The 18,702-nt window shown below is 31.7% G+C and overlaps 1 protein-coding gene across 1 annotated transcript; it reads left to right on the plus strand.

Annotated features, from left to right (window-relative positions):
• Positions 1-589: 589 nt before the first annotated feature.
• LOC140447867 (cuticle protein 7-like) lies at positions 590-17,854 on the plus strand. Its single transcript, XM_072540777.1, has 3 exons — positions 590-659; positions 11,592-11,792; positions 17,503-17,854. Exons 1-3 carry the CDS (start codon positions 648-650, stop codon positions 17,764-17,766), a joined length of 477 nt encoding a protein of 158 aa, XP_072396878.1. The 5' UTR covers positions 590-647; the 3' UTR covers positions 17,767-17,854.
• The last annotated feature ends 848 nt before the right edge of the window (positions 17,855-18,702 follow it).

The following is an 18,702-nucleotide window of genomic DNA, read 5'->3' on the forward strand; positions in this document are numbered from 1 at the left end:
TTTAATCATAGGCCAATCAAACTTTACTTGAGAACAGCATTTAGCATAGTACCTATACTACTACCAACCCACATAAATGTTATTACATGATTTATTATTTTATTGTAGTCTAGTAAGAGACTAACTATCTAATTTAATCTAAAAATTTTATCAACTGACTCTAAAAAATAAGAACTGATTCGATCATAATTGATATTACTTCTCTTAATATACTCTACTGATTTTTTCAAATAGCTTCTTCATATTCCAATCGAATTTAATATTTTTTTCATTTTTTAGACCAAGTATCTGAAATTCTTCTTAAGTTTAATCAGTTTCGTTTAATGTATAATATCCTAATACCATAAAACTATAATCTAAATTACACATTTGTCTAATTAGTACAACTAAATATATGCTTAATTAGTTAAATAATTATCGGCATTTGCATATTATTACGCATAACGATATCTAGAAAAGTATCTAGGTCAAAAAATTTGGTAAATCATTGTAACATTTATCTTACGTAGGTATTGTTCTGATTTCTCAGGTCGATATGAATGGATTGCATTTTGTCAATTTTCATTTCGATACGTTTTTTGTTAGGTATAAAAAGCTTTACTAATTAATTGGAATTCAGTCTAATATTGACGTTCGTCTCGGCAATTATGTACTCCAAAGTAAGTTACGCTCATTATTTAGTTAGTATTTTTACAGAAATATTTGAGGTATAATTTAAAAAATTGTTTTTTTTTAAATATAAATTCATTAATTTAAAAGGTGTGAAAATATGACTTTAGAATTTCTAATAAACTATTTCATTGATCTTCTTCCCTCGGTACTTATGAGTTTTCACCTGGTTAAAAATTTCAGTCTGCCCTATCAGCTGCTTCTTCTAGTGAGGCTCTTTTCATCCTACATCATCCATCTATCTTCGTAAACTTTTCTTGGTTTTACTTCCTTGGCTGTTCTCTTTTTATATTATTTTCATAGCTAGATTTTCTAGAATGCTTTGTAAATAGTCAAGCCAGTTTACCCATTTTTTTGTTGTTATAATTACTATTTTAATGGGAATAAGCAACAATTGAAGGTTTAAGTAAGTTTATTGACAATTTCCACTTCGGAAATTGTTCTCAAAATACAAACATTAATAAGTTAAACAAATTTTGTTTTTTGTTACTCGGTGAAAAATTTTTCTAATAATTTCATTTCATATTCTATGACTCATTTCTATTGACAATCTAGATATACATTATACATTCTAAAGTAGACGACTTTATTGCCAATATTGCTGAGTTGCGTTCCTGGGACTACTTTATTGTAATATAGTTTATTCGATTACATGAAATCAACTTTAACTTGAGAATGTCTGTCAGAAAAATCATAGCATGTAATTCGTCTTTAAAACGACAACCACATGCCATGATGACAGTAAAATTCTCCTGTTAGTGATTTCATAGTAAATCATGAGGAAAAAAATAGAAAAAAACCTCATAATACTATATTATCTTAGCGTCTTACTAGCGGACCAACTCGACATCGAGTTTTGATGTAAAAATCCTAAAAATAAACTGTATCGACGCCAATTTTTTTAAATTGAAAATCGATACAGTAGCTTTTTGGGATTTTCAGGAAGATTTACATTAGGAAACGGAAACAATATGATTGTTAGACTCCGCTCCTCTTAAATAAAAAACGGAAGTAAAACCGGAAGTAACTTTTTTTTGCATATTTTAAATTGTAAAATGCCACGTTTAAGAAAAAGAAGTCGGTTTGAGAACTCTAACTAACTAACTAAATTTATATTTAAATATTATTTAAATTTAAAAAATACAGAAAACAGTATGATGCGCGCTAGTCTACACTACCGCCTACTGTTCCACTTTTTTGAGAATACGCCACAATTTTACTTTATAATAAGTTTATTTTTTAATTATTTATTTAAAATAAACCTAATTTAAAGTAAAATTGTGGCTTATTCCCAACAAAATTAATAATATATTTCTAAATAATAAATTAAAAACAAAGTAATGCTTACCTTATTATTTAATTCTTCAAGTATTAAACTCAAAACGTAGTCTAAATCTCTAAATATCAATCACAACACCTCACACACGCTGCACTTGTTGGAAACAGAATACTTTCTAACTAAACATAAAAATAAAAAAAAACCAACTCATCATATAGTGTAAAACAGACCCCATAAATTAAAATCGGAGACAGGAGGATCCCGAATTTTGAGTGGTCATTATCGTTATTTCTTCAGTGGAAACACTTGTTGGTGCATTGGAGAATTGACGCGTTGTTGCATTGTGTATAATATTGAATGAGAAATGGATTTTAATATATTTATATATATTATTGAACTTAAATGAATTAATAAATATTTTGTACTTGAAATTCGAAGTTGGTTTTTTTGTTTGCAATTTGGTTAGTTTAGTTTAGGTTAGGTTAGGTTAGGTTAGGCTGGGATATCTTACCGGAAGTAAATACTTCCGGTTTCATAATTCTGAATTCAATCAGTAAGTATAAGAAAAAAGTAGACGCGGGCATATTTTAAAAATACATTGAAAATTAGGACTTTAAATTTTGAAGAATGAAACCTGTAAAATTTCTATACTTTACTATAAGAAAAATTCATTTTATATCCGCCATTTTTAAAACGGTCCGAATTTTTTAAATTTTAAACCTTAGGGGGAATCTACTCAACAATCTGTTTAATTATTCGAAAAAAATATTCTCCTATCTATTACTGTTTAGGAGGAGTATTGCGCACAAGAAAAGGGCTTAGCCTTTTAGTATATAAGATATTTAGTTTATTATCAATAAACACCAAATTCTGATTTAATATGTTTGATTTTTGAAAAAACATAAATGATGTATCCTCGAGATGTTATTGACTGAGTAATACTGGTATTTTCCTTATATTAACTTCCTCTTTAATATGGGTAATCATCCTACTGCATTCTGCCAAGGATTCTCCCTATAATTTTGGTTACAAAGAGGTATACGCTAGATAACTTAGTTCCCAGATACTCCTTTTCCAGATTACTTGTTAAAATATATTGTGTTTTATTGACAATTTTCAACGGATAGGATAATTTAAAATTACTGTAGATTTTACTTTTTCTATGCAAATTTTCGTTTTATACTCAATTGTGAGAAAATCGTCGTCATTTCATTGTCAATCGTCGTCTTCTGTGTAAAATTTGATATAACCTATTTTTTTTGTCTCTAGACAGCTTGTAGCCTAATAACCTTTAATGGTATTTGCAACGCTATAGAAAGTCCCGTTAATTTTTCTATTCTATTCTGCAGAACTATACTGAGGATTATAGAAAATTAATTTGGTAATATTTTCCCAAAGAGATACATTCCATAGCTTCATCAATTGGTTTCGTTTTTCGTTTAATAAGAGATAATCCTTCACAGTTTACAACATTAGTTATTATTGAAGCTGTACAACTATCTGTTTGAAATTCAACTTTATGATAGACCCGATAGTATCTTAGTGTTTGTTTAATAGCCTATATTCAGTTAGATAATATTTCAAAAATCAATAAGATAAGTTGAAAAATATTTTCACAAAGCATTTAGTACTTTTCACTTTATAGCAAGTAACGAGCGAATTAAGGACCCATTTCAAAATATGTCACATGTAAGTTCCCTTAACCACCAAAGACCAAGACTTTACGAACTTTACGGCGTAGCCAAAAGAAAATTTTTTTTTAATATAATTTATTTATTTATAAATTACTTTTTAATTTTTAGTCAGTGTTCTGTCCAAAAGAGTAACCACTGCCGAACTCTGCACAGCAGTAGAATCGATACTGTAAAGTCCTTTTCAGCATGCTTGCTGTATTTTTTTATTACTGTTTTTTTTTTAACACCTTTATTGTTCTGAGACCCATATATATCTCTTATACTCATTTACCTATGCGTTTAGTATTAAGTAATAAATAAGGAGTGTCTCTCAACTTAATGTATTACCCATGGCAGTCTTTTTTGCATATCTTGTTATCATTACCTCTAGGTAATCCTTCTAGCTTGTGACATCTTTCCTCATTGGTTTTTTTGGGGTTTTACTTTTTTGTTTGTTTTAAGAAAACTACGAGTCAGGTATTCGCTAATTTTCTACATTGTTAATTGACTTTTTACCAGACGAACACAATTGGAACAACTGTACCACAAATTATTTCAATGACCAATTTCAATTTTCCTACCCAATCTAAATCACCAATATAGATGAATTACTAAGGGCAGTAGAAGATTTCTATACATAATTATACAGAAGTCAACAAAATCATTATGAGTAACTAACAAAAAAGTTAGAAAACTCACGTAAGACTAGTCAACCAAGAATGGGAATTGATGTTTGATATATCAACCATATGAACAGACAGGTTTTAGAAAAGGCTATTCAACTTCCGATCACCTGTTAACCACAAAAATATTAATAGAAAAATGTAACGAATACAAGTTTCCAGTTTTCCTAGCATTTGTAGACTACGAAAAAGCTTTCGATACCATAGAACACACGGCCGTAATAAACGCCATGCAAAATTGTAGAATAGACAGCAGATATATTAACTTAATAAAAGAAACTATGAACCAAGCTACAGCTACATACTACCTAAATGAAAATGAACACACGAACCCTGTACCATTAAACAGGGGAGTCAAACAGGGAGATACTTTATCACCCAAACTGTTCACCTTAGTTTTGGAGGACGTTTTTAAAAACCTAAATTGGAAATATAAGGGAATAAACATCAATGGCCGCTACCTCAGTAAACTACGATTTGCAGATGACATAATCCTGATAGCTAGTAACCTACAAGAAATGCTAACCATGCTTTTAGAACTACATACCGAATCTTCTAAGATAGGACTGAAAATGAATTTAAACAAAACAAAAGTCATGCACTCCGAAGACACCGTGACAATAATAAACGATAAAGTTATAGAAAAGGTTGAAGAATATACATATATACTTAGGACAAAAAATAATACTAAATAGGGAAATTCAAACTGAAGAGATAAAAAGAAGAAGAAAGTTAGCTTGGGCAGCATTCGGTAAACTGAACTATATACTCAGAAATCAACAAATTCAATTACATCTTAGATCTAAAGTTTTTGATGCATGCATTATTCCGATATTAACTTATGCGGCACAAACATGGACAATCACAAAAAAGAATATGAATATACTTAGAGTCACTCAACACGCGATGGAAAGAGATATGCTGGGTATATCACTTAAGGACAAGAAAACAAACACATGGATAAGACAGAAAACCAAAGTCACCGATGTGGTGCAAAAATCATTAAAGTTGAAATGGGAATACGCTGGACATGTAGCTAGGAGCGATCTAAACAAATGACACAGATCAATTTTAACCTGGAGACCATACCAACACAAAAGACCCAGAGGCAGACCTCCTATGAGATGGACAGATGATCTGAAAAGGACTGCCGGGAAAAATTGGCTACAAGTAGCGTACAATAAAAAACAATGGAAAGGAAGACTTGAAGAGGCTTATGTTCAGATGTGGACGTGAATGGCTAGACGAAGAAGAAGAAGAAGATATCAACAGATAAAATAAGGAAAGTCCTGAAGAAAATAAAAAGAAATAGAGCGCCGAAAGAAGGTATTATCGGTATAAAAGCCGTAAAGATTGGAGGAGACAGACTTTAAAAGAATATAAAGAAATTGTTTAACTTTTGTCTGTAAAATGAGAAACACCTGTAAGATGGCACAGTGCACTTACCATTTTCTCAAACAAAAAGAGCGATCCAACAGACCTCGAGAATTACCGACCCATAAGCCTGGTAAACATCCTCTACAAGTTATTCACAAGAATAATAACAAATAGACTGGAAACAAAATTAGATTTTTACCAACCTAGGCAACAGGCAGGTTTTAGAAAAAACTTTGGTACCAAAGAGCACCTCCACTGATTAAAAAAGGGATTACAGAAAAATCCATCGAATACAATCGATCATCGGTCCTAGCTTTCGCAGACTTTTGTAAGGTATTGGATACGATAGAAATTAGTAGCGTAATGAGAGCGTTGGAGGAAAGTCGCATAGACTATCAGTACTCCAAACTGATCCCAAATATATACAATAATGCAACCATGACCGTAAGACTGCACAAAGATACAAAATGTATAAAAGTCAAAAGAGGAATCAGGCAAATAGACACGATATCTCCCAAACAGTTTACGGCAGTTTTCGAACATGCTTTAAAAAAATTGGGGTGGGAATCCAAAGGAATCAATGGACTGCAAAGAATAATCACTTGTATGCCACATATGGCGCTCTATCAGACATATTTAAAAGCAATATGCCAAATTATTTGAAAAAGAAGACGTCTCAACAATGTGTAGTTCTAGTCATGACTTACAGCGCGGAAACACTTGACTTAACCCGGGCTACAGCAACCAAACTCAGAGTAGCCCAAAGATGAATGGAACGCTTGCTACTTGGACTGACTGATAGAGACAGAGTTGGAAATTAAGAAATAAGAAGAAGAACATGCGTCACAGTTGATAGAACGTATAACATCGCTAAAGTGGAACTGGGGCCATGTGGCCGGAATGAATGACGGGAGGTGGACCCAAAAAACAACAGTCTAAAGACCATGAGCTGACAGAAGAAGCAGAGGTAGATCACCTACATGATGAACAGAATACGTCGAAATAATTGCTGAGAATTGGCTGCTGAAAGCTTAAAACCGACAGAACTAAAAGAAATGAGGGGAGGCCTATGTTTAACTTTGAACGCAGAAGGCTGGATGATGATAAAACCAATCTAAATACTTTCGAAGACAAGTGCAATAACTAGATAGCTGGTCTGAAATGTCTACTCCCTCCTTTTCCTTGTTGTAATCCATCATAGCTATTGGATGTACCTTATATTCTTCATTTTTTTTTTCACGTAAAATTTCATTTGATCATCATTGAATGTGGAAAGTATGTCGACATCTCGTGAATTATGCCATGTAAAGAAAGTTATAAAATTATTCTGTTATTGCACTATTCGTTATCTTTGCAATTTCTGATTTTTTGGTGGGCCGATTCTATTTTTTCTTAATATACCCAATAAATACGTTTTTCTTTTGTACAAGTATTTGGCAAGATAGCGTCAATTATTGTCTGTTATAACTAGTGCTACCAGAAAGATCTAGCATTTGCCGTCTTTCATTTTGTCCATTGCAAATTTTCAATTCCCAATTGCATCCAAATGGAGAGCACATTTTAAAAATCTTAATACCATATTCATGCACTTTAACCTAATTATATTGCCTAAATTTGAGACGACCCTTCAAAGCAACCAGAGTTTCGTTCACATTAATTGTATCATTAAGAGAATAACACGCAAGAGAAACATGCCAAATTATTAAAAAAAGAAGGCGTTCGGCCAACGTGTGCTACCAATCATGACTTACGGCCCCGAAACTCTTTTTTTAACCCAGGCTACAGCAGTCAAACTCAGATTAGCCCAAAGACTAATGAAACGCTTGCTACTTGTCAGAGACTGTCAGGGACACGGTTAGAAACAAAGAAATAAGAAGAAGGACAGGCGTCATAAAGCGTATAGCATGGCTGAAGTAAAACTGGGTGGGCTTTGTGTCCAGAATGAATGACGAGTAGTGAACTCAAAAAATTACAGTATGTATACTACAGAGCTGACAGAAGAAGCAGAGGTAGACTACCTACACGTTAGACTAGAAATTGGCTGCAGGAAGCTCAAGACCGATATAACTGGAAGAAATTAGGGGAGGCCTGTGTTCAACTTTAAACGCAGAAGGTTAGATAATGGAGATAATCAATATTTTTTGTGTTGTTTCTAGCTAAGATCTAACGAAGATGCAATTTTTGATAAACGACGTGCTTTGATCGCACTCTTTTGTCTTCAAAATGTCTCCAACATTTTAACAATAATATAAATCGATTAAACTTTATAGGAATTCGATGGAATAGTTCCTGGTGATAAAAAGGATTCTTTTTTAGTAACCTTCTCAGTTAGGAAAGTTTATGAGACCTAAGCATAAACAAAAAAAATAATAATAAATTTGTTTAAAGTAAATATAAGAAGATGAATATTAAATAATTATGAAAATAATTACTTTCAAAGGCTTGTTTTAATAAACATCCCTTATATATTTCAATATACAAAAACTAAGTTTTCAAATACTTCTTTTCTTTTCTTTCGAGTCCCGGACCATGTCTAAATTCTTGCTGAGTACACTAAACGTTTTTTGTGTTGAATCTCTACTGCATAAGCATTTGTTTGTTTCACTATTAGTTCAAGTATATTATTAGTTATATATAAACTAAAAATATCTATTGGTTCCTTATCTTGAACAATTAGAATATCTGGTCCACCTTTTGTACTAAAGGTGAATTTTAAAAAAATCAGTACAGTTGACGAGCAGGAAATAGGGTCAATATTTAGTTCATATTCCGACTCTTCTTCACAATTTTTTTTATTGCTCTTTAGTTTGAAGCTCTGTCTCAACTTTCGTTTCGTCACTATAACTTGAACTTTGATCTTCACTTTCATCTTTACTTTTACGGTTTGGGTCTGCCAAGCTGTTGTATGTATAAAAATCACTGCCAGAATTTATTTCGGATAAATTTTCCGCAATAACCTTTAATTCTATTTAAATAGTGAAACTGATTCAAATAGATAAAGAAGTAAGTTGTTGCACACGCGGATACACAGTACTAGTCTTTGGTGGTGGCCAGAAAAACAAGCAACCTTCTGATCGTGCAAGGGTACCAAAAATATTTGAATGTTTATTTTGCGATCCACATACGAATCGTAGGACATAGGACGTAGGTAATATGAGAATATTTTCATAACGTCCTACAAACCACATTACGTATGGAGCATACACATTCCATTGCTTGAAATTTAAACGAAAAATATCGTTAACGTTAGGACAGCGATAGTTTTTACTAATCTTGAAAAGGCATTCCATTCCACTTAAATTTTATCTTACTTCCAGAATGTATATCCAGAATTTAATATGATTATCGTTGAGCATTGTTCTGTAGTTATATTGTAATATTATTAGAATGGACTTATGGATTGCAGTAGGTTTCAGTAGGTATTTCGATACTTTACAATGATGTCTACATTCTAGACTTAACCAATTATTTAATTTGGAACAGAACAAAAAAATTTATAGATTAATATCTCTTTATCAACCATTTTCCATCCACTCCTGAATGTAGGTCTCTCCCAATTGCTTCCATCTTTCTTTATCTTGCGCCCATCTAATCCACTGTTTGCCTGCGACTGCTCTAATGTCATCTACCCATCTTTTTTGAGGTCTTCCCATGCTTCTTGTTGTCATCCTTGGTCTCCTTTCTAGAATTCTCCGTGTCCACCTATTGTCAATATATCGGGCTACGTGACCTGCTCAGCGCCATTTCATTTTTGTAATTTCTTCCACAATATCTCTAATCTTCGTTCAAGGTCTTATCTTGGTGTTTCTAATCTTGTCTCTCCATGATATTTTAAGCATGATTCGTTCCATTGCTCTTTGTGTTGTTTTTAATTTTTAGCAGATTTTTTGGTAAGGGCTACTGTCTCCAAGCCGTAGGTACAAACTAGTAGAATGCATGTGTTATACATCTTGCTCTTAAAGTTTACAGGAATGTAGGTGTTTTTCAAGATATATGCTAGTTTGGCGAAAGCGCCCCATGCCAGTTGTGTTCTTGTTTTAATTTCAGCATCTTGATTTGGTTTTCCCAGTTTGATGACATGACCTAGATATACATAATGTTCAACATTTTGTATGGTATCACTTTGTATTGTTATATTTGCCTGGTCTCGGCTCAGTATTTTTGTTTTGTTGTAGTTCATTTTTAAGTCTATCGCTCCTGAAACTGTATTCAATTGTTGTAAGATATCATTTACTTCCTGGATATTATCGGCTATTAAAACTATGTCATCTGTGAATCTTAAGTGGTTTAAGTATGATCCGTCGACGCTGATAGCCTAGACGTTGTTCCATTCTAGTTTCTTAAAAGTGTCTTCTAGAGCGAGAGATGGTGTCTCCTTGTCTTACTCCCCGTTGTAGTCTTATGGAATTAGTTTTTGTGCTTTCGTCCAGCTTTGTCTGCATGGTGGCATTTTCATGTTTTTAATTATGTTAGTGTATCTTTAATCTATACGTGCATATTCTTGAGATTCAAGCACTGCCCATAATTCGATGAATTGAAACATACTCGGTGCATTTTTTTGTCAGTGTTCTTACGGTGTGCAAGTGGTCTATGGTAGTAAAATGTTTTCTGAATCCAGCCTGCTCGATTTGTTGATAGAAATCGAGCTTATGTGTTAGGCGGTTGGTTATGATTTTAGTTAGTGATTTATACAGATGTGATAGCAAGGATATTGGTCGGTAATTCTCGATGTTTGTTTGTCTCCTTTCTTGAATAGTAGAATAACTTCGGAGTTGTACCATTCTTGAGGAATCTTTCCTTCATCAATTACTTTATTAAATAAAATATTTAATACCTGTTCCATTCTTCTGCCACCAATTTTCAACATTTCAACTGTAATTTTATCCTCTCCTGGACATTTATTCGTTTTTAGTTGATTTAGTGCCATTTTCATTTCTTAGTCGGTTATGTCCGGTATTTCTTCTGAGCCGGTGTTAATTATTGTTCATTCAGTACCTCGTTTTTGTGGTTGTGTATTTACCGAGTATAATTTAGTGTCGACCTTTTCAATGGCCTCGCTTATTTCCTTTTTGTCTCGGACGGTGACGTTTTTTACATTTTTTATTTCTATGATTTTTGTTATGCCGCTTGAGTTTTTTGCTTTCAGTACTTTCATATTGCAGTTATATTGTATTATATCTTTTATTAGATTGTTAGTATACTTTCTCTGATCGTTCCCAATTATTTTCTTCACGTTTTTGTTTAAACTTTTGAAGCTGTCCGAAGTTCGATCTGTTCTGTTTCGCCTTTCTTGAGGTAGTTTAATTGTATTAGGTTGGAGTTTAGATGTTTTGGCTGTTTTCGTGTTTGAGCATATTTTCTTAACCGATGTTGTTGCAGGTACTTTTATTTTATTGGCTAGTCTGTTTATATTTATTTGTTTCAATGTCTCTATTGATTTTAGTCTTGTGCTTAGCTCTTATTCCGTTTGTTTTTCCTATCCCGGTATTCCGTTTTTTTTAAAAGAGGACATCGGTGGTTGGGTATCGTTCTCGTTTAATAAGTTTGTTTCGTTCTACTCTCGTCTGTATTTTAATATTCGCTCTAACCAATCTATAGATCCATATATCACCTCGAATTTGAATTTTTATATAATTTTAACTGGCTTCTGTCCACCGTAGATCCAAATCGGTTTAATTATTGGTATCTACAATAGTTACATATTGTTCATCGATACTTAAAATTATTTTTACCCTATTAATTAGATTCAGTATTTTCAGGTAGATTTTTAAATGTTACAGCTAAACATGATAATTTTTTTTACTTGAGGTGAAATGCGTTGATTCAGATATATTTATCTTAATACATGATTTCATTATATTTTAATTTGTAAGCTTATTTGAATTAAACATATTTTTTACCATTTTATAGATTTTAGCCGTCCTTGCGATCGCAGCTGCAGCTCAAGCTGGTGTTCTGGACTACAGTCATGGACAGGCCAGTTCATACGCTTCTTCAAATTTGGGTGGTGTAGGAATAGGACATGGTTATCAAGCTCCTTCTTTGGCGCATGGATATTCTGCTCCGGTACTCTCATACGGACAGTCTGGACATCATAATGAAGATTATGATGTAAGTTGATATTTTAATTAGATAGGTATTAAATTAGAAAGAAAAATAGTTAAATATTTATTTATAAACATACATTTACAAATGAAACTTATTCGATGCAAGCTAATTACACTGAATAAGATAATGAAGCAACTAATTGAGATACATCACAAAACAAAAAATGTTTCACTCTTTGAAGATAAAAAAGGTAACTAAAAAGATAGATTAGTTAAATGGTTTGATGATTTTACATAAAATAGTCAAAATAGAAAAAAATTAGCTTAGTTATATACGGTAATCTACATTGCTGAAATTAGAACTCATCAAAAGAGTGACCAAAAGTTTTAAGCGTTGACATTATCCTTGATTACTAATAGTCGTATCTTCAATAAGAAATGGAATTATTATTATTGTTGCCATTTTGAAAAATTTTAGTTTTTTACACATGGCATGAGATGATATCTAATTGCAGCGTAAAAGAGCGTAGGTGCAAAATTTCGGGCCAATGCTTTTTAAATGCATTCATTCTTTTCGAATCCTGAGAAAACTAATAAATATTTTTGAAAATTTTTATTGATGAATAATTTTAATTTACTCTTTTTTTTTACCCCTGTAACTTACTAAAACAAACATTCTGGAAGTTTTTAGGGACTTTTGGCCCTCGGTAATAATGTAATCTTTCATTTTACTTTTAAATTTTTAAAAAGTACTTACTAGTTTTCTTAGGATTCGAAAAAAATGAATGCATTTAAAAAGCATTCACCCGAAATTTTGCGCCTACACTCTTAACGTACAAAGTAATAACGAAAATACAAAAGAGTATATGCACAAGGCCTGGAATGTTTACACCATCTTTTTTAAAGACCTGTCACAAATTAATAGTCATCAAATCACTTTTTTTAATTAAAAAAAAAACCTGCCCAACTCACTCTGTAGTTGGTTTATTGAATGTTATCTTGTACATAAAAACAAAAAATATAGTTATTGTTGTTACTATATGAATAAACATGAAGTCAGAAGACTTTCTTGCATATAAAGGTCATTAATAGCGTACAGTGATATACAGTGATGAGTGTCTTACCACCCGGCTTTTTAACGTAAGAGATAGAAAACACAGTTACCTTGTGAAATAAAAAGAGATGAAACTCGTAGAGGTGAGAAATAATCGGTAGAAACCTATAACATCCTATAATTTACATTACATTACATTACCACTATCGATAGTCTCACATCTTTAAACATTAGCTTCGAGCTAAATCACCTCGGTTATAATAAAATTATTATATGTAACGTCGTTTGTGTGACCTATTTCCATTTTTAATTTGGCATAAAGTAAAAACTGATTGACCACAATAAAGCAAAAATGTGAATAAAATAATTTAATTAATAGTGATTATTTAATCTAAAGTTTTAAATTATTAGCCAAGAAGAATTTCTACTATGATTTGATTTATACACTCTTGTCAAAGAATAATTATGAATCCTTCTTGGCTTAGTGGTAAGAATTCGGCACTGCGACACAGACGTCGCAGACGATTAGAGTTCAAAACCCACATTTTGTTTTTTTTTTTTAATAATTTAAATTATGCAGAGATCGTTTTGCTTTGAGTCACTAAACATTTATGTCACTCGTTACTAGTATTAGAAGTATTTAAAGTTAAACATAAATATCTTATTGAAAAAACAGTATCGTTGTACTTCGAAAATAAAGTAAAAATTCTTCAAAATTAAAAGAACGTTTAAACAATGTTTAAATAAGTAAAAATTCTACAAAAATAAACTGTACAGAGGACAGAGAACTGTAAATCTACCTGTACAGAGAAATTGATATTAACACTGAGATTCACCGGATTATTTTGCATTCACAACTGAAGACTGTAAAACTGGAATTGAATTTGAATTATTTTGTATTTCTATTTTATAACATTGGAATAAGAATAAATTTTAAATAATGAGTTTTTCGAAAACTTGTTACCTAATATGTATCATATTTTCTATTATTTTTTGATTGAGTAAAACAAAAATTATATCCTTGATGGGAATTGAACCCCAATCTTCTTGTCAATAGACCACGTCTCTAACTATTACACCAATTCCACATACAATAATTGTTTTCGGACAGAACATACTTACCTTTAGTTTAGTCCAATATTTTAGTTGAGTTATTTTTATTATTAAATAAACTTAAAGATTTATAATTTAAAATCGCTACTAATTAATGTTTTTTACTATAATATATCTTAATTTATTCAATCATTTATTCTAACATCAAAAATTATTAAAATAAAATATTTTCGAGGTCATTCGTATAATTATGACTGAAGTACAATAGCCACGTCTAAAAATTAGCTTTATCTCGTACTATCTCACAACTTAATCTGTCTTCTATCCTTTCCGCTATTTTGCCGGGTGGTAAGACACTCATCACTGTATTATCTTACAATAATTACGAAGTAGATGAACCGTTTCTTTTTAATTTGAGTTACTCACAGTCTCTCCCTGATGAGTAAAAACCCCCAAAATACGCATAGAAAAATAGTAAGACTCAAATTGAAAAGAAATGTCATTGTTGATATATACAGATTAAGCGAAGATAAAATGGAGCATACACATTTAATACAATAATTTATCTGAACTACATTTCAAACAGTCGACCAATAAAAAGTTCGACACATTAACACCATAAATTATAACAACGTTAAGTTCGACATGTAGAAAATATCGCTTAACATCCTCTGTCGTTTTTCGAGGCCAGCCGAAAGTTACCAAAATTTTCATTTGTCAAGCTGAGCTTGGCTGCTTCACCTCAAACGTCGCTGTCACTCTCAGTCTACTGTGTAGGTTATTAAGCCCGTAACGTATGAAACTAAAATAATTTCGTAAATACATTAAGATTTATTTGTTGTTGCTTTTGAGAATAGGACGGTTACTTGAAATGACCAAATAAATCCAAAATTTCGCAAATATGTGTGTATTTAAAAGTGTCACAAATTTATTAATCTTGGTATATCCCATGTTCGTCAAAAGAGTGAACAGAAATTAAAGTTTGTGGCGCTGTTAAAGCCTGTCAACCGTGTTCAAGAAGGTAAATTGCTAAAAAAGTAAACTTACGCCAAAGTTTTGTTAGAAGATATTTAAGAAAAAAATAGATATTGGTGCTATCAAGTTTAAACGGATCAAGAACTTTTTCCCGAGGACAATATTAAATGAATGGAATTCTATCAGGAAATGATCATCAGAATTTTTGAAACAACTTTTTATTTACTGACTAGTCGACATTTTCTCTTCACAGGAAACACATTCCATGCATTGTTCGATATTGGTCTCGGAAAAATAAGCATCTAAGTATTTTCTACGTAATTTTCTACACAATACCCACAGAAACTTAATGTTTGGTTGGTAAATTTGGGTGATTATTTAATAGGCCCCTTTTTTATTAAGGACAATCTCAACGGCACTAAATACATTGAACTGCTAATAAATCAAAACGTGCCGGCAATTTAGCAACTTCCTGTAAATTTTGGAGGTATGCAGTACTAGCATAACGGATATCCCACTCATTGTGCCAAGGCAGTTACCGAATTTCTCCAAAGGACATTTACCAATAGCAAAATTATTTACAAGGCAAGATAGAAGGCAAAAGATCTCAAGGGCGCAGAAGGACATCGTGGTTGAAGAACATCACACAGTGGGCAGGAATGACTACTATACATCTATTAAGAGCAGCTGTCAATAAAGTTGTATGGACCAACGTAATTGCCAACATCCCCAGAGGATAAGCACCAAAAGAAGAAGAAGAATTATTGCATACAATACAATTGAGTACAATCAAGCGGCCTCCAAGATCAGCAGATTTAATGATTTCTTTTATTGGGACTTTCTTCTTCTTTTTATATAGACACAACTCTATCTGTTTTTCAATGTGGCTCCAGTAAGTTGTCGTTCCATCGTTTTCGTGGCTTTATATTAATCCTTTTTCTATTGGGTAACCGTCTCTTGCCGTCTTTACTACTCTATTTGTTATCATTCGGCTGATATGCTCATTCCATTTTACTCTTCTATTTCTTACCCAGTTCTTGATGTTCTCCACCTTGCATCTACGTCGTATATCGGTACTTCTAGCTCTGCCCCATAGTATGTTACCATAAATTTTTTTAAGTGTTTTTATCTCTGCTGTTTCTAACATACTTTTTGTCCTCTCTGTGTCAGCTCGTGTTTCTGCTGCGTATGTCATTATTGGTCTGACGACTGTTTTGTAAATTATGCCTTTCATTTCTTTTCCGATATTTTTATTTCTCCATATTATTTCATTCAGGTAGCCTGCCGCTCTGTTTGCTCTATTACTTGATCTTCCACTTTAGTTTCGAGCTTTCCGTAGCTAGATCATGTGATGCCTAGTTATTTAAACTCCATCACTTGTTCTATTATTTAACCTTCCAGCTCCAATTTACATCTTAGTAAATTTGCTTGTCTTTTTTGAGTAAATTAACATAATTGGTGCAGCATACGTTGTAAATCATCTTCACTTTGAAGAGTAGTATTGCGTCGTCTGCATAGAAGATTATTTTAAGTTATTTTTCTTCCATTTCTTTTTTACTTTCTTAAATCAAATATTTCTCAGCACAATTTTGAACGTGTCAAAAATTTAATGGATTTAGGGGCGAAAATGCTCCAGCATTCTACCAACACTACTCCGAATTAACTCAGAAATACAAGAGTATCTTTGTTTAATCGATTCGGCTATTGTTTGTTACAACAAAGTGGATTATTTAAACCTTTAATGCATTAAATTTTTTGCCTCAATAGGAAGTAGTTTTTATAATTTTATCTTTTAAGTTTCTTTTAGAATAATTATTTTTTTTTCGAATTATTTTTAATTTTCAAAGCTGTTATGGCAAAAATAACATTACCTATTTGTAAACAGATTTTACAAATAATTGTTTTCCCCAAAGCTAATATTTCTTCTTCTTATAATGCCTATTCGTTTCGAATATTGGCCATCATTCTGGCTATAATTATTTTATTAACTGATTCTTTAAATAGATTAGTTGTTGTTGTGGAGGACCATTTCCCCAGGTTTTTAACCATGATATTCTTATTCTCCCAATTTCTCGCTTTCCGAATACTTTGCCTTAAAGGATTATTTCTAATGCTAATACTTAGGTAATATATATAATATATTATAAATGATTACTGACTAAGTGACTAGCAAAATCGATCTGGGCTCTCCCACTGAAATGTAATGCGTGGCTTACCTTACTTTTACAAGTGGTGGGAGAGGCAACACCTATTTACGTGAAAATAGTTCAGAATCCATCAGTCAACCAGAGTTTTTGATTTTTATAATATAATTCTTTGAAAACCTATTGTTCGCCAACTGCCTGAAGATGAGTCTAGCCCGAACACATGTATTTTATATGCTCTGTTTTTTTTCGCTGAATGTAATATATATATATATATATATATATATATATATATATATATATATATATATATATATATATATATATATATATATATATATATATATATATATATATATATATATATATGTCACCTAATTTAAATAAGAAAACAGTCTTATGTTAGTATTTATGTTCCTAGCTAGATAAACTTCTAACAATAGAAGAAGTTAAATGTTAATACAACAAAGTATTACTAATTAGTGTTTTAAATTAAACCCTTCATTGTTTTTATTTTTTTGGGTATATAATTTTGTCTATATTTTTAGGCCCATCCAAAATACGAATTCAACTATGGAGTCAAAGATGAACACACGGGAGACCATAAATCTCAGCAAGAAGTTAGAGATGGTGATGTAGTCAAAGGCTCCTACACGGTAGCCGAACCTGACGGTACCATCCGTACTGTTCATTATTCCGCTGATGACCACAATGGTTTCAACGCTGTTGTTGAAAAATCTGGCCACCCCGTACATCCAGCGCCAGCTCATGGAAAAGCTATCTTGTCACCTGCTCCCGCATATTATCATTGATTTTTGATGACTGAGGTGTTAGTTTGTATTGAGTTATTTATTTATTGTTAACTGTTATTTTTAAAAATAAATTTTTATTGCAACCAAGTATGTGGTCTTTTAAAAAATTTTAGCACATGGTATGGGAAATCATACAATATTAAAAAAACAAAATTTCCCTAATTAAATAACATCAAAAAACATTAAATTTTTTGTTACTTTACAAATGCAGTTACTTTAAAAATTCAATTGTACAGTTCTAAATACATATTATTTTTCCAAAATCCACACATACCTGGACAGAGTCTAATAATATAAATGCATTTAAAGAACACATCCACAGCATTAAGCAATAAGAATACAGACACAAATATCATACACAGAAACAACCTGACTGACACAAAAATAATAGCTATAGACGAAAGCTAGAAGATAGACTGCCAAAAAAAATAATATAATGAAAAAATAAGTCCCCAAACAAAAGCAGTATTGGAAGAGAGTAGAAAAATACAAAGTAATAGAAACAAAGAACATCATGAACTTACATAAATAAATAAAAATTTACAAAAACCTATTAGGATTGACAACCGAAAGTATAAAAGTAAACAAATTCAACGAACGATCAAAAATAAGAAAAGTTTCAAAGTTCTCAGGAGAAAATTGAAAAATGGTAAAAAAGAAATAATGAAATTAAAGGATAAAGACGAAATATCATAACCAACAGAGATGAACTACTAAGGGTAGTAGAAGATATCTATACAGAATTATACAGAAGTCAACAAAACCATGATGAGCAACTAACAGAAAAATTATAAAACTCAATAAAAAGAGTTGTCAACCAAGGATCAGAATTGATGCCTGATATATCAACAGGCGAAATAAGAAACGCACTGAAGATGATTAAGGGAAATAAAGCTCCGGCAAAAGATAATATTATTGTAAAAGCCGTAAAGATTG

The sequence above is a fragment of the Diabrotica undecimpunctata genome, chromosome 8 (assembly GCF_040954645.1).
Source record: "Diabrotica undecimpunctata isolate CICGRU chromosome 8, icDiaUnde3, whole genome shotgun sequence".
Taxonomy (NCBI): domain Eukaryota; kingdom Metazoa; phylum Arthropoda; class Insecta; order Coleoptera; family Chrysomelidae; genus Diabrotica; species Diabrotica undecimpunctata.

Excerpts from the sequence above, each read along its gene's own strand:
- LOC140447867 (XM_072540777.1), top strand. Across the intron at positions 11,793-17,502 it reads ATCATAATGAAGATTATGAT|GCCCATCCAAAATACGAATT; the intron begins GTAAGTTGATAT and ends CTATATTTTTAG.